The sequence below is a fragment of the Cibotium barometz genome, chromosome 11 (genome assembly GCF_041138505.1).
Source record: "Cibotium barometz isolate CiBa-2024 chromosome 11, ASM4113850v1, whole genome shotgun sequence".
In the NCBI taxonomy this organism is placed as follows: Eukaryota; Viridiplantae; Streptophyta; class Polypodiopsida; order Cyatheales; family Cibotiaceae; genus Cibotium; species Cibotium barometz.
Genome location: NC_141056.1, coordinates 47130510 through 47153958, shown reverse-complemented (window position 1 = coordinate 47153958; position 23449 = coordinate 47130510). Strand labels below are relative to the sequence as shown.

At 44.0% G+C, this 23449-nt stretch overlaps 1 protein-coding gene across 1 annotated transcript in view; it reads left to right on the top strand.

Moving 5' to 3' along the window:
• Nucleotides 1-21939, top strand: part of LOC147634252 (F-box/LRR-repeat protein 10-like) — a 44234-nt gene extending 22295 nt beyond the window's left edge. Inside the window, exons 3-4 of the mRNA XM_086805380.1 lie at nucleotides 20073-20172; nucleotides 20302-21939. Of these exons, the coding sequence (XP_086661506.1) occupies nucleotides 20073-20172; nucleotides 20302-21687 (1486 nt within the window). The 3' untranslated portion in view covers nucleotides 21688-21939. The remainder of the gene's footprint in view (nucleotides 1-20072; nucleotides 20173-20301) is intronic.
• The last annotated feature ends 1510 nt before the right edge of the window (nucleotides 21940-23449 follow it).

The window sequence follows — 23449 nt, the reverse complement described above, 5'->3', positions numbered from 1 at the left end:
GTCCACTACCTTTGCTTGGACTAGCCGCTTGTAGTTGCAGATTTTTGTTGGATTGCCGGCCATCATCTCCTTGGTGCTTCTACAGCAACAATATTATTTATGGCAATCCTCTTCAGGTGTGATTTTTCCATTTTATTAGGCATTAAAATCTCACATAATGTGGAGCATTAGAATATCGAAAACCTGTCACTTTATTCTTTTGTGTGCCCTCCACTCATTAGGGGCCAATCACTTTTTACGGGTTTAAGAGCACCTCTTAGATCACGTGGACACACATTACCCTCTTCTCCAACGGCTTATGGCAGAGGAAACCTATGAATTCAGTTATTTACAGGATACACCCTCACAGTCTATAGTGCCCTCTTCTACCCATGTTTCCCCACCGGTCTCTGTCCCTGTTCCAATGAGTGTGCCTCCCTCTTTACAACCCACTCAGTACCGTGTTCAGATAGGCACACCTACTTCTCACCTCCGAGAGTTCGATGTGTGGGTCATCCGTGTTCGTACTTCTGCACAGGATCTGGATCATTACTGTTTTATACTCAGGCGTCATCCTTACCTGGGTGCTATTCTTCTCGAGTGCAGCATCATTTTTCATGAATATTGCACCTATTCTGAGAACGTTTATCCATCTTCGTTCACAGTGCGCCCTTCTACACCAGTTATACACCTTTGACACCAACAGCTGTCCCTACCCATGTACCTTCTTCTCCAGTAGCAGACTCTCGTGCAAGCCCAGTCCCAGAGGATTGCCCTCATTATACTGGATGGTCCATAGCTGCTTCACCAGCACGTAGCCTCTCCTCACGGGATTTCCAGATGCCGCACCCTCCAGTCGATGGTTCTTACTAGAGCCCAATGGCATCATCAGTAGCAAAAACCCCCAGAGCCTCGTCACCCTGCAACCTCTACATCAGCATCTTCTCTCATGGCTGAACCTGTTGACACATCGGCTCCTCCAGAATGGCAGCAAGCTTTGCAGCAACTTCAGCAACCGTTCCAACAGCAACTCCAGGCGTCCATGGCATCCTTGGCTTCACAGATCCAGCAACTCCACACGGATCGCCACTCCCACACAAGTTTAGTACTAGCAGCAGATGTTTCAGCAACAGTACCAGCAGACGAAGACGTCATTCCTTCCGAGGTAGAAGGTGACGATCTTAAAACTCTGGATCGTCTTTTACAAGCCAGTAAAACAAAGAAATTGGAAATTAAACCCCTTGAACCTTATGGTGGTCAGCGCAATAAGCGCATCTTAGACCAATGGCTCTACAAACTGCGATTATACTTTGAAACCATGACCCTTTCATATTAAAAAAAAGTGTTTTTTGCGGTATCCCTCCTCAAAGACACTGCTTTATTGTGGTGGCAACGACAATAGCACGCCAGAAAATCGGTTACAACGTGGGGAAAATTCGAGCGAGTCCTCCGTAAGTAGTTCATACCTACCAATGCGGATTTCCAAGCCCGTACTCGCTTACGCCATTTGGACCAAAATGGTTCCTTGGCCTCTTATATCTCCCAGTTCACCAACTTGATACTGGAGATTGACTCCTTGTCCCCAGTGGTGGACGAACTTCATGCCTTTGTTGAAGGTCTTAACCCCACACTGTGTGCCGTTGTTCAGAAATATAATCCTATCGATCTTGCCGATGCCATACGATATGCCGAGCGCGTTGCAGACATTAATTCTCGAAATTTGGTCTCTTTCGGTCGAGCTAATGCCTTTCAAAAAGCCAATGGGTCTCATATGAACCGAGATAGTCGAAGAGAATCTTCTGGCACTTCTACCTCCCGGCCTAATCTCCAATGGAATAACTCTCAACACCCTCGCCAATCAGAAGAATCGTCCTCTTTTCAGTCTTGACGTCCTCAGTCCTTTCAACCACACAATTCGGATCGTGGACGGGACCAAGGACGTGACCAATCTCGCAATCCTCGTCCTTCCACTGTCCTTTCTAGAAGGTATCAACAAAAGACGAACGAGTGTGCACAATTTGCAATGGACCTCATCGTTGGTTTGAGTGTCCCAAAAGACCAACCCATCGACAGAATTCTAATGTTGAACCCTCCACTTCCAAGGAGAAACCCCCCGTTGGCTGACAAAGGAAAGCGTGCGGTTAATCACCATGCTATTGCACATGCTTCGGTAATCACCGCTACTGCCACAGCTCAATCTGCCTCTTCACCGTTACCCTAGCGGTCTACTCAGGTTTTGGTTCTTCAAGGTTCTATTTCCAATCACCCTATTCATGTGCTCATTGACAGTGGGTGTTCTCATAACTTTGTGGGAACCACCTTGACCCAGAGATTGAAGATTCGGACTTCTCAAAGTGCTGTTATTTATGAAGTAGAGCTTGCCTATGGTTCCACATCCTTGTGTAACACCGTTGCCAAACACCTCTCCTTTCGAATTCAACACTATCGTGACAAATTGGATTTCCAAGTCATGTCTTGGGCACATTATGATATGATTCTTGGTCAAGAATGGTTGTATCAATATGATCCCCTGATCAGTTTCCGGAACCATTCCATACAATTTGCTCAAAATGATACGCTTGTGGCACTCGAAGGCATCAGAGACCAACCTTCTACACCAACCCTTTCAGCTCCTCAAGCAAAACGGTGGGTCCGCAAGAGTGGTTGTTCCTCAACACTTTTAATGGTCTCTTCAGCCAATGATCCTCCCAAGGACATGGATACGAAGATGATGTACCTCAAGCAACCTTTCTTTGCTCCATACTTGGATCTTTTTTCTCAGGAGCTTCTTGCGGTGCTCCCACCTCGGTGACCAGTCGACCATGCTATTGATCTCCTTCCTGGCAGTCCTCCACCTACTCGTGCTCCATATCGAGTTTCTTTTACGGAATCTCAGGAGATACAGGGACAACTTACTGAACTTTTGGAGAAAGGACATATTCGACCAAGCAAAAGCCCTTTTGGAGCTCCAGTACTTTTGGTGAAAAAGAAGGATAAGTCTATGCGCCTTTGCATCGACTATCGTGCCCTTAATAAGTTGACTATCAAGAATTAGTATCCTCTTCTGCGTTTTGATGAATTGTTTGATCAATTACTCCATGCAGAGGTCTTCTCCAAAATTGATCTTAAGTCTAGATATCATCAGATTCGCATTCGCGAAGGTGATGAATATAAGACAGCTTTTCGCACAAAATATGGTCATTATGAGTACTTGGTCATGCCATTCGAGTTAACCAATGCCCTTGCAACATTTATGAGTCTGATGAATGATCTTTTTCGTCCTTTTCTGGACAAGTTTGTTATTATCTATCTTGATGACATCCTGGTGTTCAGTCGTAATATGGAAGAACACAAGGCACATCTTAAGATCGTTTTCCAGGTGCTTCGTGATAATGCTCTTTATATTAATCCAGGCAAAAGTGAATTCTTCAAAACATCCTTGGAGTACCTTGGACAAGTTGTTTTAGCAGACAGTATTTCTGTGGATCCGAAGAAAATACAGGTTATTATCAATTCACCAACTGCCACAAACATCCATGATGTTCGTTCTTTCTTGGAACTTACCAACTTCTATCACACAAAGGTTCATCGATTTTCAGAACTAGCTGCTCCTCTCACATAACTTTTAAAGTCCGCTCGTGCATTCCAGTGGACTGAAGCCGCAACACAAGCTTTTGAAAGCTTAAAGATAGCTTTGACAACAACTCCTGTCATGGCTATTCTTGACCCTACTCTCCCTTTTGATGTTTATACGGATGCCTCTGATATTGCCACTGGTGCCGTCTTGATGCAACAAGGACGTGCTATTGCATTTGACAGTCATAAGCACTCTGCGATTCAAGTAAGATACCCAGTATATGACAAGGAATTTTTGGCTATTGTTCATGTCTACCGTGCATGGAAACATTATCTCCTTGGTGCGGATTCAGTGGTGAAAACAGATCATCATTCTTTGAAATACATCTTCACGCAGCTAGTTATGAATGCTAGGCAAGCGCGTTGGGTCGAATTCTTAGCCAATTTTCATATGACAATTGAGAATGTTCCTAGTCTTACCAATGTGGTTGCAGATGCCCTCAGTCGTATGCCGCCAGCTTCGGCCTTGGCTATTTCTACAGTTGAAATGGATATACCTCAAAGTTCAAGGATCGTGTTTCAAAGGATCATGATTTTGGAAATGCATTTCGAATTCTCAATTCTCAGAATGCAATTCCTTCCGAATTAAAGATTTATGGAGCATATACATTAGTGGATGGTTTACTATATTATCAGGATCGTATTTGTGTACCTCATGATACTCATGTTCGAAGAATCTTGGTGAAAGAACATCACGAGGTCACTTATGCTGCACACCCAGGCATCAACAAGACATATCGTCTTTTGACAACTACATACTATTGGTCTTAAATGAAGCAAGATGTTATTAAGTTTGTCATAGCATGTCTTTTGTGCCAACGTATGAAAGCTAGCAGACAAGTTCCTGCTGGTCTTCTTCAATCACTTCCAGTTCCCAATGAATGATGGGAAAGTATTAGTCTGGATTTTATCACTTCATTGCCACGTTCTTCTAAAGGCAATACACAGATTCTTGTGGTGGTTGACAGATTTTCTAAGATGGCACATTTCATTCCGTGCAAGAAAGCAGCCCAGGCTTCGGATATTGCAATATTGTTCATACAGTATATATCTTCAAACTTCATGGGTTGCCAAAATCTATAGTTTCTGATCGAGATCCAAAATTTACAAGACATTTTTGGACTTCGATATTCAAGTCTCTTGGTACAAATTTACTCTTTAGCTCTGCTTATCATCCACAGACAGATGGACAAACGGAACGAGTTAATCAGATTCTGGAAGAAATGATGCATCATTATATTCAGTCTCGATTAGCTTCATGGGAAGAATATTTACCTTTGGTGGAATTTGCTTATAATAATTCTTATCATTCAGCTATTGGAATGACACCTTTTCAAGCAGCTTATGGCCATACTCCCCTTGTTCCTGCTAACTTTGTTCTTCAACATAAAGTGGCTTTAGCAGACCAACTCATTCAAGAGATGCAAGATATTCTGTTACAGATTAAGGATAAGATGGTTAGGTTACAAGAGCAATATCAACGCAGAGCTAATAAGCATCGTCGTCACATTGAATTTCAAGAAGGAGACTTGGTATTATTATATATTGCCCCTTATCGATACAAGACAGTGAAATCAGTCTTTCCAAAGCTTCGTCCAAGATATTATGGACCCTTTCGAATTATTAAGAAGAACTCGTCTCTCAGTTATAAGTTGGAGTTACCGCCTTCTTGGGATAGAATTCATCCAACTTTCCATATTTCTTGGCTCAAGAAGCCTGTGGGACGGTGATTTTCCAGTTTTAGATGTTTTGGATTATGTTCCAGAAATCGAAGATGAACACACTCTTAATTCCAGAGACAATTCTTGATGTCAGACAGAAAGAAACACGACATAAGCTCACTACAGAATTTTTGGTTAAATGGAGAGATCTTGATGATTCTAACTCTACTTGGCAAAGTGATGAAGACTTATAATAATATCCAGAACTTCTTTCAAAGACAACCATCTCTTCTTAGCTGGACTCTTATTTTAAGTGGGAGGGAGAGTCACGATTGTGACTAACTCTCTTAATCTCTCTCTAATTACTTCTTAATCCCTCATTAACTGTAAAGACACCTATGAAGGGTCACACCCTTGCACATGGGTCACTATCAAAGGACATGTCTATTCATTAAAAGACACACCCCTAAGTCCTAAGGACATAACCATTGATTCAAGAGCCACGCCTCTCACAGGGATGTGCCTCTTCAGTTGTACCCTTTCGGCCTCTATTTAAGAAAGGCCCCTGTCTCAATGCAATCACTCAGTCTTTTCCCGTAATATTTATCTTATGTTCATTAATTAAGTCTTAATCATGTTAATAAAGCTATAAAAGCTTTACATGTAGAGTTAGTAGAAGCCTGAGGGTTTGCATCAGACCATGGTTTGCATTTGCATAGCATTCATCCCCATGTGCATGGAAACTATTGCAAAAGACTTAGAACATTATTCAACAGTTTTACCATATTTATTAGCATTATTTTAGCATTTTTATCATATTATTTCAGCATTTACCTCATGAGCAAGGCGTGTAGCATTTAATGCTACGCCAGGTCTGTAGGCAACTGACCAGCACCATAAGCCCATATAAATAGTCATAAGCGATTCAGCATTCAGCCTCTTGGATCATCATCGATTGGAGCATAGAAGCATACATCAACATAAAACGCATCATCAACAATCAGCCCAAGGAAGAAGCGCTTGTTTCTCATCCTACACAGCAGATTTCAGCATTTGCATTCATTATCGTTTTCTCCATCATCTTGGGTGAAGGTAAACATAGCATGCACTTTCATTCATGTTGCATATTCACAGCCTAGAACAGCCCCAAAACAGCCCATCTCTCAGCCACAGATTGCAGTGTTCCTACAGCCCCTTGGAAGAGTGCATTGGCCTTGAGATTGGACATCATTGGTGCTTCTACAGTCATGTACAGTTCAGCCTGACTCTTGGTCTTCCGAAGGTCTTGTGCTTGGCTTATCTACAGTCCGAAGTCAGTCATTCTCTTCAAAATAATAAAGCAAATACTCCTAGTAATAGAAGGGGGTCCTTCAGTGGGTAATTTTGGACCCAATAAGGTGTAAAGATCTCTCTCTCTCTCTCTCTCTCTCTCTCTCTCATCTCTTAAAGTGTGAAGTGATAGTGGATTGCTAAAGACTCGCGAAACTTAGGATAAAGAAGGCGGTGTGAGATTGTGTGTGACAAGATTCTATATCTATGCATAATTCCGCTACATGTTACATGTCTCCTAGAAGGGCTCCTTGGTCTCGCTTTGGCTCCTTCACTGGAGCTCTACCCATAAATAAGGCGATTGAATGCCTTCTTCACAAATATTAGGACGTTGTCGACAGAGCTAGTTGGTAACTCCAAAGCTCAGAGGACCGTGGGTGGTGGCTCCTATTTCCAAGTGTTCTGTCTAAAAGTTGCTTGGCAAAAAAAGACACCAAGAAGAAAAAAAGAAAACAAAATCTGATTCCTCTAGTGTAAGAGGATACAACGTCTTGTGTATACAAGAGAACACTCACAAAGAAGACAGACGACTCGGGGTGAAGGGTAGGTAGTAGTAACAAGGGCGAGGAGCATATGCTTTGATATCAAATGTTGGAAATAGGGTTGCAAGAATGCGCACGTGCGTACACATTCTTAAGCATGGATTATTATACGATAATCTTGGTTTGCTTTTTTACTGCTTTCCTACCAAACTGTAGGACACACAAGCTCAAGGGAGCACACAATGAGATGATAGATAGATAATGAATGTGTGTTGTACAAAGATGATATGTATACCCAAAGATGGGTTTATACTAGCATTGGTTAAAAACCTAAAGAAGAGGGAAAAAGTGCGCCGGCCGGTCCTAGTGTGTTCACACACGTCACTACAATTGCAAAGAGGAGAGTTGAGAAAAGTACATAAGAACATCAGATTGGGTCCCAACTAACCCTCTCAAGGGCCCCCACACTGGTTGGGGTATTTGCTTGATATATTGATGTTACATGCACGGAAGCTCTGCGGCTTCTTTCAGCCCTAAGAACCCTTTCATAGGAACATATAGATGCAAAACACAAATACAGCGAGAAGAGAGATGCCCGTGTATTTTCAATATATTCATATAGTACAAAAAGGTACATGTTTCTAGCAGCCATAGGCATGCCCCAAAAAGGTGGAAAACCCTATCCTACCTATCTACTGTAAGCCAACATTTGTAAGGTGTTAGATGATTGAAATGATTCTTGGCTAAGCCTTATATAGGCTTTTGGACACCCAATCATGCTGGACGACTGCTGTCAGCTAGCTTCAGTGGACATTAAATGCCATTAAAGCTGCTGACCAGCCCTTGAATGCCTAGCAATCCTAGCTGACCTGGTCCTGATCCATGGGGATCCATTCTGGTGTCCTCATAAGCCATGTGTATGCCCTAAATTGTCTGTTTAAGCTGCTGTCCACTAGGGATTAGCTTGGGATTAAGCATGTTCATGTGCATGCACATGACAATTGCAAAGATGATGAAAGACAGAAGGCTTACTTCCTGTCCACTTGACATGACTGAACTGGATCTGATTGTTTTGGGCTGCCCAAGATGGTGCATTTTTTGTCCCAAATAGGCAGCCCTGTTGATGCTGATTTGGCCACCTCTAGAAGATGGGATCATCATCAACAAGAATTGGAGAATATCATCAAGGATTCATGATTCAAGCTCTTGCTTGAATCATGAATGTTGGAGAAAAAACACATGTATGGCTGTAAACTGCACTTAATGCCTTCAAAGCCACCCATAACACACGCTTCATAATGGCATACATGCCTCGTGATGCTTCCAAGCATTATGCATCCATAACCAACAAGTATGGGATTGTCCAAAGGGAATTTCCAGTAAGCTAACTCACTATTATCAAGCATCATTGGAGCCCTCAAATGCATCTAACCCCCCATCAAACCCTTCCAATGTAGAGGTAGGTTGCCAAGTAGCTTCTTCCTTGGGTAATCCTTGCCATTTAACTAAGTATTCACCAATGTACGATTGCAAAGGACCTTGTTCTAGTGCCCAAAATCATTTTCGGCACATACTCAATTATCTCCTCATTCATTGGAGTTAGCTCATCTTGCACAAGCACTTCCTGTCCAAGGTGTACCTTTAGATGTATGATGTGATGCATGAAACACATCATGAATCTTTGAAGTTGATGGACGCCCCAAGTGGTAAGCAATCTCACCAACATGCCTCAAAACCTTGTATGGCCCATAATATTGATCGGCTAACTTGGTGTTTGTGCTGCCCTTAAGAGCACCATATCTAGTCTTCGGAATCCTTAAGAGGACCCAATCTCCTTCCTTGAATTCCAATGGCCTCCTATGAGCATTTACATAGTGTCTCATTCTCTCTTGAGTTTGCCTCATATTAGTCTTGCATTGATGTAAGAGTGCATCCATCTTTTCCATCTCTTTTGCATTAGGATTTACTTCCTCTTGCTTTTGAACCATCATTGGCATATTCACTTTATACCCACGGAGTGCTTCATAAGATGACATGCCAATACTCTCATGATGTGTGCTATTATGAGCAAACTCGGCAACAAGTGGCAACCATTCATTCCAAACACCTTGTGTATCACGGCAATAATGCCTCAAGTTTCCACCCACTTATTTGTTGGGTGTTGGACTCACACACTCACACACACAAACCTGCACATTAGGGTTAGGTGCAGGGTAGAGAAGCTCACACACAGAAATGAGAGAGAGAGAGAGAGAGCCAAAAGTGTGGTATCCACAAAATGCAAGTCAACCCTTGCATGTGTGCCACATCCATATAATATAGAACTACAAAATATTATGTGTGTCCTTTCACACTTGATGTCCAAGGGGAAAAACCACATGGGAAAAAGTGCCCTTGGTTAAGCCCTGTTCACACATAGCACTACCATAAGTGAGCATATGCCTACAAATCCCCCCTGTAGTGGAAGTGTGAACCTGTACAAGGTAGCAGATCACTCTCTGTATGAGAGTAAGCCCAAAGCTTTGCGGAAAGCTTCAAACTTTTCTCGAGGTAAAGCCTTTGTGAATAGATCTGCAACATTATCCTGTGTAGGGCAATAAGATAAACTGATCTCCCCTGCATGTAGCCTCTCTCTGACATAGTGATAATGAATCTCTATGTGCTTGGTACGTGCATGAAATACTGGATTTCGTGCCACGGCCATAGCACTCTGGCTATCAGTGAGAATGGTGGTGGGTGTCTGCTGACACTCACGAAGATCAGCCAATAGTCTCCTCAACCATACACAATCTACTGTAGCTGTAAAGACTGCCCTGTACTCAGCCTCACAAGTAGATGTAGCAACAGTGGGTTGCTTTTTACTCAACCAAGATATGCATGAACTGCCAAGAAAAAAACAATTCCCACTGGTGGATTGCCTGGTATCGTAATCACCAGCCCAATCTGAATCACTGTATGCATAAAGCTGCAAGCTGCCCCCCTTGGGATAGAACAAACCAAGATCCAGGGTACCCTTAAGATAACGAAAAATGCGTTTGACTGCTTGCCAATGCTTTGTGCCTGGGCTGTGCATGAATTTGCTCAACAAAGACACCCCAAAAGATATGTCTGGCCTCGTGTTACACAAGTAAATGAGGCATCCCACTGCCTGGCTATAAAGGCCGGCCTCAAAAGGCTCTCCAATATCATGCATAGTAAGCCGTACACCTGGTTCTACCGGAGTAGAAATGGGCTTACATTCATCCATGTGAAACCTTTTTAGCAAACTTTTTATGTACTTAGTTTGCTGCATAACAATGCCATCATCTGTATGCATAAACTGTATGCCGAGATAGTAGTGTAAAGGCCCCAAATCTGACATATCAAATTCAGCTTTCAAATCAGCTTTGAAATCTGAAATTTGTGCTTTGCTTGTACCTGTAATGAGCATGTCATCTACATACAAGATGACTATGAGAATATCGGCATCGGTTTTCTTCACATACAATGTGCTTTCAGCTAAACTATTCTCAAAACCTTGGCTGGTTAGATGAGCATGTATCTTATCATACCAAGCTCTTGGAGCTTGTTTTAACCCATACAATGCTTTGTGCAACCTGCATACTTTATGTTCCTCACCAGGAACTACAAAACCAATGGGCTGATTTACATATACTTCCTCCTGTAAATCCCCATTTAAGAATGCAGTTTTGATATCCAATTGATGCACTTTCCATCCTTTATGGGCAGCCAATGCAATCACAGATCTTATTGTGGTCATTCTCGAAGTAGGAGCAAAAGTCTCTTCATAATCTATTCCCTTTTATTGGGAGTAACCTTTAGCCACAAGTCTTGCTTTGTACCTGTCAATAGTACCATCAGACTTTCTTTTGACTTTGTACACCCACTTTGTGCCAATTACATGCTTGCCTTTAGGCAATTCCACAAGATCCCATGTATTATTCTTCATGATAGAAGAAATTTCAGCTTGCATAGCTTGCAACCAATGCTCATTCTCATGTGCTTCTTCATAAGAAGAAGGCTCTTCTGAATCAAAGAGACCACCCATTGCGAATGCAGACTCCTCACGATGTACATTCAAGGCATGGCTGGAACTAGCCCTTGTTCTACCTGTGAGTGGAGCTGCAAGTTTGCTTTCTTGCAAAGTTTTCAGCAACCATCTTGGCACTGACTTGGCTGTGTCTATGGCTGTTTGCTCTTCCTTGACAAGATCTTCCACTTCTTCCACAGAAGGGGGCTGAATGGCTGGCTGGTCCACATGTTCTACATGTGGATTTTCTTGTGTAGGGGCTGGCTGATCTGAATCCCCCCTAATTGCAATGGGTAAAAGTCCATCAAACATGTTCTGTATGCCTGTATCATTGCTTTTATACAAGCTGACCATGGGCTGTTCTGAATTTTCAGCAAATACGACATCTCTACTCACAAAAAGCCTTCGTGTAGTTGGATTATAAAGACGGTATCCTTTGCTTTCATTGCTGTAGCCCACAAAAATGCATTTAATTGCTTTGTCATCAAGCTTTGTTCGGAGTTGTTCTGGCACATGTGCATATGCCAAACACCCAAATGTACGCATATAATCCACTGTTGGCTTTCGGCTATACCAAGCCTCAAATGGTGTTATGGTTTTCAAAGCTTTTGTTGGACACCTGTTCAACACATGAGTTGCACACATTATAGCTTCCATCCAGAATTTGTGAGGCAACTTTTGTGCTTTCACCATGCATCTTGCCATCTCCATGAGAGATCTATTTTTCCTCTCAGCTACACCATTCTACTGCGGTGTATAAGGCACAGTACATTGGTGTTTGATGCCCTTTTGAAGCATATAATCTTTGAATGCATTTGACATGTATTCTCCACCTCTATCTGAGCGAAGTGTTTGGACTTTACATGCACACATATTTTCAGCCATTGCTACAAAGTGTCGAAAGCATGTAAACACATCTTCTTTTGCTTTCAAAGGGTAAGCCCAAGCAAACCTGGAGTAGTCATCAATGAATGTGACGAAGTAAAGATGCCCCCCTATGGATGGTGTCCGCATTGGACCACATACATCACTATGTATGAGCTGTAATTTATTTTCAGCTCTAACAGCTCCATCTTTGGGGAATGGCTTCCGATGCATCTTTCCCAAAATACACCCCTCACATACATGTCTTGGCGGAGACTCAAGAGGCGGCATATTATCAACCATATGATGCTTCTGCAAAAGCATCAAACTCTGAAAATTTACATGCCCAAAACGAGCATGCCATAGCTCTGCATCATGCATAGCAGGAGTGTGGGCAGCCACTGTATTTGCATCATAAGGGCGCTTGTCATAGCTGTCCAGCTTATACAAGCCTTTGTATCGTGTTCCAGAAGTGACTATTTCATAACCCTTTGATGGGTCTTTTACCAAACACTTCCCATCTTCAAATTCAACCTTTAAACCTTGATCGTTTATGGCTGAGAGACGGAGAGCAGATTTTTCTTTATTCCTGGAACATACAATACATTTTTCATACATATATTGGCACCATTGGCTGCAATAAGTATGACATTACCAATTCCCTTTACTGGATATGTGGTATGATCTGCACATGATACAGTGCGTCCATTTGAAGCATAAACCAAGTGCTGAAATACATCTTTGCATGAAGTGATGTGGCTCGAAGCACCACTATCAAAATACCATGATGCAATCTGTCTGTCAGATGCAATGCAAGACATATCAGTGTCTGAAGCACCTGGTGTGTCACTAGTGCATGTGACCAAAAAAGTGTACTCTTCCTGGATTACATTAGCTGATTGCTTTGCTTTGTCATCCGAAGAGTCTGCTACTGCATTGCCTGCTTCTTTCTTTTTCTCTTTTGCAATCCTTTTCCTACATTCACTGATGTAGTGTCCAGGCTTATGGCAGTAGTGACATTTGCCCTTCTTTTTGGGCTTGTTTGCATCCCCTTTGTCAGACTTTTCACCACTAGAAGAGGGCTGTCCATGACCAGCCTTGCTAGACTGTTGTCCCCCATGCTTAAAGCTCTTTGCTTTACCCTTATCCTTGGCTGTAAATGCCTTTTCTCCACCACGGTTGCTCGATATGTTTGCTCTTGTTTGCTCTTCCTGCAAGAGTAAACCCACGAGCTCTTCAAAAGTGACGGGATCACCACCTCCTCTCATCGAGAGGTTGAGAGAGGTATGAAAGCCCAAGTAGGAAGGCGGTAAAGAATGAAGAGTGTTGGTGACCATCTGTCTGTCTGGGATAACCTCATCAATGTTGAGCAATTGTTCCTGCAAATCTTTCACTTTGGTGAGATGATCTGCCATAGAGTCACCCTCATCCATAGAAAGAAGATCCAATTGCCTCTTCAAGTAGGCAACCCTTGCCTCGTTGCGTACCTGATACATTGCTTCCAATGTGTCCCATGCAAGCTTCGATGTCTTGCATGAACGAATGTGCGGAATAATAGTCCTTTTCACTGAAAGGGCTATCAATGACATGGCCTGTGCATCTCTAGAGTCCCATCTCTTCTGCTCTTGTGTGGGAGCAGGATCTACATCAGGAGCTCTTTGAGCACCTCCCCTTTGAGGCGTGGCTGGCTGAATGGTATGTGGGCGTGTGTCATCACCGCACACGATGCCCCAAAGCCCTTTGGCTACCAGCAAATTACGGATCATAAAACTCCAGAGGGAGTAGTTAGATCCATCCAGCTTGTCCTCCTGGGTGAGCACACCAAATACATCCGTAGCATTTTGTGCCATGTCAACAAAATATAACTGCAAGCAAACCAAGCACCAATGTGCACTGCCAGGCAACCAAATGTCCTGCGCAAATGTATGCCTGCAAACCAAAGCAAGTGTAAACCTGCACCAAATTGTCCAATTACACTCAATGTGTATACATAGGCGACAAATTGCAGCTGTAATGCTCAATTACATGCTCCAATCAGAAAATCCCCAATTTTTATGCACTCCAATCGCTTCAATGTGCATCTAATTTGCCAATTTCCTCAAAAGCCCCAAATTTCTGCAAATGTATGAGCTTCAATTTGCCAATTTTGACCTCAATTTTGAAAACCCCCAAATTTCTGCAAATTAGAGAGGTTCAATTTGCTGATTTTGACCTCAATTTCAAAAACCCCCAAATTTCATCTGCAATTTCATTGTCTGCAAAATCGGCATATGACCTGTGCACTGTAATGGCTGCAGATTTTGTATTTGGGTTTGATAAAAAATTTTGACAGAGAAATACCTTCAGGCTTGCAGAGTGTAGGCTGGGAGCACAAGGAGGCAGCTGGATGGCGGATGGCTTTGGGCAGCCAACGGGGAGCTGAGCTGAAGCTTACGGAGCTGATTGGCGTTGGTGTCGGGCGAGCCAGAAGCGGAGGACTGCTGAGCGCTGGAGTCGGGTGCTGGAGAGCTGGAGTCGCTTGCAAGCAGTCGAATGCAAATGTTGGAGCTGGTTTGCAGGTGTTGTGCAGGTGTCGTGCGGGCAGAACAGTGGAAGCAGCAGGGCTTAGGCGTCGGGCGAGCAGGCGCTGAAGGTGACGGGGCCCAGGTGGAAGCAGCACGGTGCTTAGGCGTCGGGCGAGCAGGCGCTGAAGGTGACGGGGCCCAGCTGGAGGTGTCGAGCGAGCAAACACCCGCCTGCAGCACGTGAAGGCTGGTGCGAACAGCGCTTAGGCGTCGGGCGATCAGCACGCGAACAACATACGGGCAGGCGAAGGCGGGCGGTCAGAGCAAGGCGAGCACTGGTGCGTGGAGCGAAGAGGCGACGACGTGGGCCGCGGTTCAAGACGGAGCACAGTCGGCCTGAACGGAGACGGGCAGGAGCGTCGGAGTCGTCTGCCGGCGGCTACTTCGACGGAGTGCAGGGCGACGACTGGGACGTCGACGGAACGGAGGGGCGACGGGCCTGTGCTGACCGTTGACTGATGGGACTACGGCGGCTGTAGCGCTGACGGAGCTGGGCGGCGCTGGTGTGGGTCGCCGGCTTCAGGGCGGTGCCGCCCGCGAGGCTGGGCGGAGGTGGTGGGCTCCCCACTAGTGCCGCCCGAAACTGGTGGCCGGACGGCTGAGCTCCGACGGACGGAAACACAGCGGCGACGGAATCCGACGGACGGAAACACAGCGGCGACGGAATTTTGCAGCCTGCGGACGGAATTTCACAGAATTTTTTCCAGCAGCAGCAGGTCTCCAAGGCCAGCTCCCAGCTCCCTGCTCTGATACCAAATGTTGGGTGTTGGACTCACACACTCACACACACAAACCTGCACATTAGGGTTAGGTGCAGGGTAGAGAAGCTCACACACAGAAATGAGAGAGAGAGAGAGAGAGAGCCAAAAGTGTGGTATCCACAAAATGCAAGTCAACCCTTGCATGTGTGCCACATCCATATAATATAGAACTACAAAATATTATATGTGTCCTTTCACACTTGATGTCCAAGGGGAAAAACCACATGGGAAAAAGTGCCCTTGGTTAAGCCCTGTTCACACATAGCACTACCATAAGTGAGCATATGCCTACATTATTCACCCTCTCGGTTTGCCCATTGGTCTTGGGATGATAAGTTGCCATGTGCATCTTGCACTTGGATGCCACATGGACATATCTGAACAGAAGGTGCAAGACCAGGAGTGACAACTGGTCCCATGTGAGCCTAGTCCGGAAGGAGTCAACTAGGGTTCCGCTCTCATGTGTCCAAGGTCAGTTGTGCGTTGTCTTGCACATGAAGCAGTTCTAGTCTGTACCGTGAGTCTTTCTCTGGAATGATGTTAGGTGACCCGAGTGTTTGGTTTGCAACCAGATGCCAGACTAGAACTGCTTCATGTGCGTTGTCTTGCACATGAAGCAGTTCTAGTCTGTACCGTGAGTCTTTCTCTGGAATGATGTTAGGTGACCCGAGTGTTTGGTTTGCAACCAGATGCCAGGCATATGTAGGAAAAGCATGTAGGATTGCATATAGAAGGGGTCCAGCTCTTAGGGCTACCCCAGAAGAGAGATTCTATCTCTTGTGTGGGCAGTGGGTAGGTTTTAGGCCGCCCAAGAAGGGCTAGGAAGACCCTAGGCTTTGCCCACCAGCCCAATGAAGGGCTGGGCAGGTTATGTGGTTGGTTTCGAGACTCCGGAGGACCACCCTTTCGGTGTGACTCCTGTCCCTAGAAGGAGGGTTGGTTTTTAGCCTCCGGAAAGTCTCCCACATGCATAGTGGATGGTTAGATTGCGTTTCGGAAAGGAAGTGCATTTTCCCGCTATGGCGAGCTTCGACGAAGGGAGAGAACAAAGAACTTTGGAACAAGGAGCACCAGGCAGTCTTTCGAGGGGGCATACATGAGTATGCACGACATGTTCCAGACAATGATGCGAGCAATTGTAGAATAGAGCATTAAATTGGAAGAGCAGAAGGCGCAAATCTTGGCCCTAGAAGAAAGAACCCAAAGAACCCGTTTTCTAGGCCCTTTTTCTCTGTCTCCTCCTCTCTCCTTTTGTTTTCCACATCCCACTAGCAGATTCTCTATCGGATAACCCTTCTGAAGGGTTAGGACTGCAGCTGAGTTCGACTAATGGAGATTTGATTGCTGCTGCACAAGAAGACACCAGGCAATGCGTGGAGCACAAAAGATTTCTTGCGGCCTTAGAATTGTTATGTCATTAAGGATAGATTTTAGATTGGATGGTTCGGATCCTCAAGCTCGTTTTAAAGCCAATTTCTATTCCAGGGATCCATTGGAATGCTTTAAGTTTTGGAGTCTTTGGTTCAGAAGCATCAATGTGTTGAGCTTCCAGTTGTTTTTGACTTTGGGAAGATGAGTTCAGGCTCTATGGTCTCACTTTCAAGCAAGGGTTTATCTGGTCATAAGAGCAATGTGAAGGATGTTTCAGGGGTCTCCAAGAAGATGGTTTGCTTTGTTTCATCAATAGAGTACCAGGTGTTGAGACCAACCAATCACCGCCAAGGACAATCTCTTCTAGCTCCTCAGGGGTAACTTGAAATTCACATTGGTGAAGGACTCTTGTTCCTCTTCTAAGATACTTTCTGGCATAACTAGGGAGGATAACTCTACACATGGTCCAATACCACTCCCTTGTGTCGGAGCATGAGACAAAGTCTCGTATTTGAATAGGATTGAGCAATGACTCGGCTCGACCGTAGATGCATAAGCACTTAATCATCTACCACCAGTGCTAGAATTACTTTGTTGAGGTTCTTTCTATGAATTTTTAAAACATTTATGATGTTTTTGGGATTTTTCTATTGCTTTCTCAATGTTTTTGCTTTTTGAGTTTTCCATTTTTTTGAGTTTTGTGAGTTTTTATGGTTTTTGATGTTTTTGAAATTTTCAAGATCTTTCAACAACAAAACTATAAACAAAAAGATAGATGATGAATGAAAAAGTGCAAGGTATATATGAACAATGCAAATATGAACTTTTTCTTTTGACAGGTTTCTTTGCTTTCTAGAAGTCCAATTGGATTGGCAATCCGGATTTGGATTTTTTAGATCAACGATCCATATCACATGTGATCTAAAAATTAGGATGATCCCAAAATAAATGATGTGTGAATTAAAAAGGATTTGAATATCAAGAATGATCTAAAAATTAGATTTCGGCGATCTGGGATAGGTAGCGATCCGGATTTTGCATCGCGCGATCCAAAATAAGATGATTTGGTTTTGGGATCGACGATGTAGATTTGTGGACGAGGATTGATGGTTTGATGGTTTGAAAATGCATTAAAAGAAAGTGTACTTCCCGTGTATAGCAGGGGTCTTTACTCTTTATACCCACTTACAAGAGAATACTTGATTTGTATCCTTGATAGCCCCCTTTTTCAGCTCAAGTGTGTTGAAATGAAGGCCATTTACACTGATTGTCCCACAATACTCTCTTTCTATTGTGGTCAATGATTTGAATACTTTTGATCAACAATCTGAAAATTCAAAGAGCTAAATTTATGTTTTTGGCTTTTTCAGGGTTATTTCAGATGTTTTTTTGGCCTATTTGGCATAAATAGTGATGCATAGTAACACCTTAATGCCAAGATTAACCATTCAATGCATCTTAAAAATAACAAATACCAATGAGGTGGAGGACAGATTTGCCTTGAGCATTCTGCGAGCGTGGGAGCTTCTGAGACTGGGGCTTTCTCAGAGACCTACTTGTGATGAGGAGCGGGCCAGACAGCCGCTCATCTGGAGCCCCGCGGTACGCACAGAGCAGGGTCATATGCTGGGCTCTCCGCCTCGTCTAGCCTGGGGACCATTGGCGGCAGGCCCAGCACACAGTTTTGGAGATTGGCAGGCCTTTTGCAGTCTCTCGGAGGAGACCTAGGCGGAGAGGCTGAGTCACTCAGAGGGGGGCTGATTATGAGGGATGACATTCAGGGGGCACTCACTGAGGAGTGGTTCATGCCTTTCGAGCCAGCGGCCCCACGGTGGATGGGAGCCTTTACACAGTTGGAGATCTTGATTGCTGTCAGAGCTTGCATTGAGGATGGCAGATGCCTCTACTATGAGATACAGGAGGAGGGCAGACTTCAGAGAGTGGAGTAGAGTCGCCTTTGGTTGCAGAGTGCATCTTTCAGAGGATTCGGGTAGTGGCCGCCGCTTCTCGGAAGTGGCATATTGATCCAGACCCTATAGATGTGGACTCTGATTGGCGCATATGGGCATATGCTGCGCACCCGTTGGCCCGAGACCCTGGTGAGTACGAGTGGCACGATCCTTATGCGTCCCCTGAGGCCACAGAGATCACCTTCTTCCAGTACACTGTTCGGTTGGGGAGGCATATTTTGACTGCGAGGAGGATAGTCTCTCCAGCTGCATCGGAGCATTGGCGGCTACAGGGCCTCTCACAGGAGTTCCTGGAGGATTTTTGGACCAGGCTCTGGGCTAGTCGACAGGCACGCAGGATCTCGACTTTCCAGTGGCTGGTTGCCCACAGGGGCTCTGCAGTTGGCACCTGGCTTGTCTACAGTGGCCTTCCGTTAGCCTGCGTCCGATGCGGCCACCCATTGGAGACACAGAGACATTGCCTTTGGGATTGTCCACAGGCGCAACAGATTTGGTTGAGGATGCTGCGCATTTTGGCCCCCCTCTCTCCAGAGGGCATGTATACGTGGGGAGCCGCTGCATGGTCAACTTCGTCAGGGCCTGCTCTGGGATACGAGACGGAGTAGGACAGCCAGGCCATCGGATTCATTAGGGGCCAGCCTCGCCTCGTTCCTTCACCGGATTTCTCGTCTGCCGGATGGACACAGGAGAGGGATCTACGATGGGAGCTCCTCAGCAGCCTCACCATATGGTTCACCTGGAGAGCCCGTTGTTTCCGGGCCTTTGAGGGGAGACTGGAGCCACCAGCAGAGACTGTTCGGGCTATTTGGCAGGAGTTGATTCACACCCTGCGAGGACAGTATGACCGCATCCGGGGCGACTCGGATCGAGCGATCTTGCGGCGCTAGGCCTTCCACACTACTTGGCGCAGCGGCCCGTTCTATACTCTACACGCGGGTACCCCCCGTTCGCACTACAGACCACCTGTGTGGATTTCTTCCCCCCCCCCCCCCCCCCTCCCCCTTATTGTATGATATAGCCTCTCAGTTATTTGTACCTTTATTGTACTTTTTTGCACCTAGGGAGAGTCTCCCTAGCTGCCTTGATTAGATCTCTGCTCTGCCTTCTTATGAGTAGGAGAGGGTTTTTTTGTAGCCCAGTGGGCGTTTTTTTAATTATAACTAATGAAAGGATCTTTTCTTGGGGAAAAAAAAAAAAAACAAATACCAATGAGGTGATAGCCCAAGTGGTGAAGGTGTTTGCCTTAGGACTAGGAGTTCATGGGTTCAAAACACCACAACGTGCTTCCTTGGTGGCATCGCGTACGGCTTACGGGCGGGCACCAACGAGCAATGAAAAACAATAACTACGGGAGGATCTTGGGCCGAAGGCTAGTCGAAAAAAAACTACCCGTTTCTTGTAAATAATGATTAATTTTGCAACCAGGTCTTTGTCTATGGAGCTTGGTTGGCGAGATGAAAGCAGAGGAAGTGGCATTCACAGTGTTGGCTTGGAGGCTTTGCTACAACGGTGCTCATTCTTGGAGGTTTGTAACCATTGTGATCTTAATTCATTTCAGACCATTTCCAATTTTGAAACTCTTTGGCATCCAGTGCATGATGTGTTTAAACAGGAACGAACCTCTAGAATTGAACCTTGACATTGATGGATGCAGTCTCTTTCCTTAAAGGGCCAAGAGTCTTGCTTAGATTCCTATGCATATGCAGCTATTCCACGACTTGCCTCACCGACTCTGAAAGTGCTAGATCTTGGCTATGTGGTAGAAAGGAATGCCAAACTACTGTTCAGCCTCAGCTTGGATCACATACAACCACCACAGGGACAAATGACTTTTCGACTGCAAAATCTGCAAAAACTGTCCTTAGTTTTGGATAGAGTCACAGATACATTTGTGTTGATGATATCTCAAAATCTACCATACCTGTTAGAACTAGAGCTTCAAGACGAGCCTGCAGAGGAGCCTTTGCTGGCATTTGATCTAACTACCACTGGTATCCAACATCTTGGGGCCTGTTTGAAGTTACAGAGGCTTGTGCTTGTTCGTAGCCAGGATGTGTTTCCTGCAACATTCAAGAGAGTGGAAGATCTGGGTTTCCTTTTGCTGGCTGAGATGTGCACAAACTTGAAGAGTATTAAACTGGGTGGCTTTTCTCGTATTTCAGATGCGAGCTGCAGACACATTTTACACAGTTTCTTGAATCTGCACACCTTTGAACTGCTCAAGTCTCCCCGGGTTACAGATCTGACATTCCGTGACTTTTCAGCAATTCCAATTATGCTTGTGTCAGTGACTCTAGCATCGTGCAATCTAATAAGTGATTGCTCTATCAGACAATTATCATACTGTAGAGACCTTGAAACCCTTAATCTCAAAGGCTGCAAGAGTGTGGGAGATAAGGGTCTTGAAGCCATTGCAGGTCTTGACAAGCTGAGAACATTGAACTTGAATGGTCTTGACATTAGTGATGAAGGGTTGTCAAGATTGGGTAAAGGGAGGACACCACTTGTGTTTCTCTCACTTCGCGGTTGCCAGAGGGTTAGTGATAATGGGATAGCTGCCCTTGTAGAAGGACCCATTTCACGGACACTCGAAGGTATTGATCTGTCAAACATATTCTCACTAACAGACAGAGCAGTACTTGACCTTATCCGTAGTGGAATGCGAATTGTTGATCTAAGGTTGCGTGATTGCTGTGGTGTTGGGGACACCTCTGTCATTGCTTTGGCAAGTATGACTTTCAAAGGCTGTGGCTTTGGTGGAACTCTTAGACTCCTAGATCTGTGGAACTGTAAAGGTGTTACATTGCTTTCAATTGGCTGGTTCAAGAAGCCTTACTTTCCGAGGCTGCGCTGGTTGGGACTTGGTTGGAATAGTCTTAGTAAGTCAGTTTTGGATTCTTTAAGCCAGGAACGCCCTTATGTTCATATACTTGACCATGGGCTTGAGCTAGATGGTTGTGATGCTGAAGAAACCCATGAACTCTATCAACCGCGCTATGAGGAAGAAGACGAGCTTGAAAGGTGGCTGAGAGCCGGTTGAGCTTGCAGAAAACTAGTCGAGGTAATGGATAATGATCTCTCTAGGTAGGCTCCAAATCCTTAAGATTATCCCTTTCCACACTCTATTATAAACTTGCTCACTTGTTACCTCCTCCTCATTTACAATGAAGTTTCTACTAATGCATGATGATTGCACCTAGATTTCAGGCTTTAATTGCTAACTAATGTATTCTAGTGAACTTTTTAGCTTGTTAGTAACAATTACTTACGAAGTGCAATGATTATATTAAAGTGAGATGCACTATATCTTACGAGCATGGATGGCTAGAGCCTTTTTGTTGCCATGTTATAGAAGGTGTGTTTTTGTTTTGGAATGAGTAGGCATGCCAATTATGCCTTGCAAAAGTACTTGTGCTCAGATATTAATAACTTTCTACTATAAGTGGACTTCTTAATCAACCAATCTGCTAATAAATAGTCTACTTCAGGAATTTGATCCGAATTGACATTTTCTTTCCTTGGCAGCAGTTGGTAAGTTTTATGCTATTATATAATAAATCAATATTCAATATTCCTAAATAAACACTAAGCTTTTTATAGATGGCATTGGTCCTTTATAGCATGTATTTTTTGATAGTTAAGATCTTAAGACATACCAATCAACATTTTGTCCTGAATGGCTCTACTATTGTCTTTGGGAAGATACAATAATGAACTAGTTGTTTTTCACAAACTATTTTACAGCCTGCATAAATGAACTTGTAGCCATCACAACTTTCACCAAAATGCTTAGATTTAATTATATAATACTTCATATTAAAGTACATGTTAAGTTGGTGGGAGCCATCCAACCTCTACACAAACGAGATGAATTGGCAAGTGCTTGTTTTATTCTTTAGAGCTTGTGCACACCCTCGGAAGGTTTCCCTTCTTGTTGAACATGAAAAAAAAAAGGGGAATTTTTGTAGTGCTTTTACAAGAAGATAATAATAGGCTTGTTTTTTTTCCCGGGGGGGTAGAAATAATTTGTTTTTGACAAAATCCCAATACATAGTGACCTTTTACAAAAACAACCCAAAAAAGTGAGTGCTTAAGCTCAACAAAGATTGAGTTGATTGAGTTGGTTGAAAAAGGGAACATAAAACAGCTCATGTGAATCTCAGGACAATGATGATTTGAGAGAATGACTAAAAAGAGGACCTAGAGGGGGCCGTTAATAAGGAAGAGGAAGACTAACACTAATGACTTCACAATGATAGATTCGACAACAATCTTAATGGCTCAGATCAGCAAGGAAGTTTCTTTGATTAGTAAGAGAGTCTTTGTGTGTTGTGGTAATAAATGTTTGGGGCTAGCTTTGTAGTTAGCATATCTACAAATTTTGGAATTGCCTTAGCTAGACTATGGAGACTCGAGAGAGGTGCACAAAAATGGGTTTTTTGGTACCAACATAGATAAAATTTCCTTTGGACCAATGTAATTTTGAGGCATCATCATGAATAATGTGTGAACTTTATCATGGGGCAATTGAGCAAGGATAATATAGAGTGTAGTTAAGAGTAATAGTTATGCGCTAAGTGCATAACTACTTCTTTATGGCTTCCACATGTTGCTAATCTATTATTGGAGCCCTCCATGTGATTCTAACTTGTATCAGATTTTAGATGGTTCTCCTTTTGAAGTTTTTTAAGTTAATTTTTGTTTGTTTCTCTTTTTGGAGGGTTGACCCACACTATATGAATGGTCCTCATGCATATGCAATATAATATAAAATACAACTTGCAAGTTACAATCTCATTATG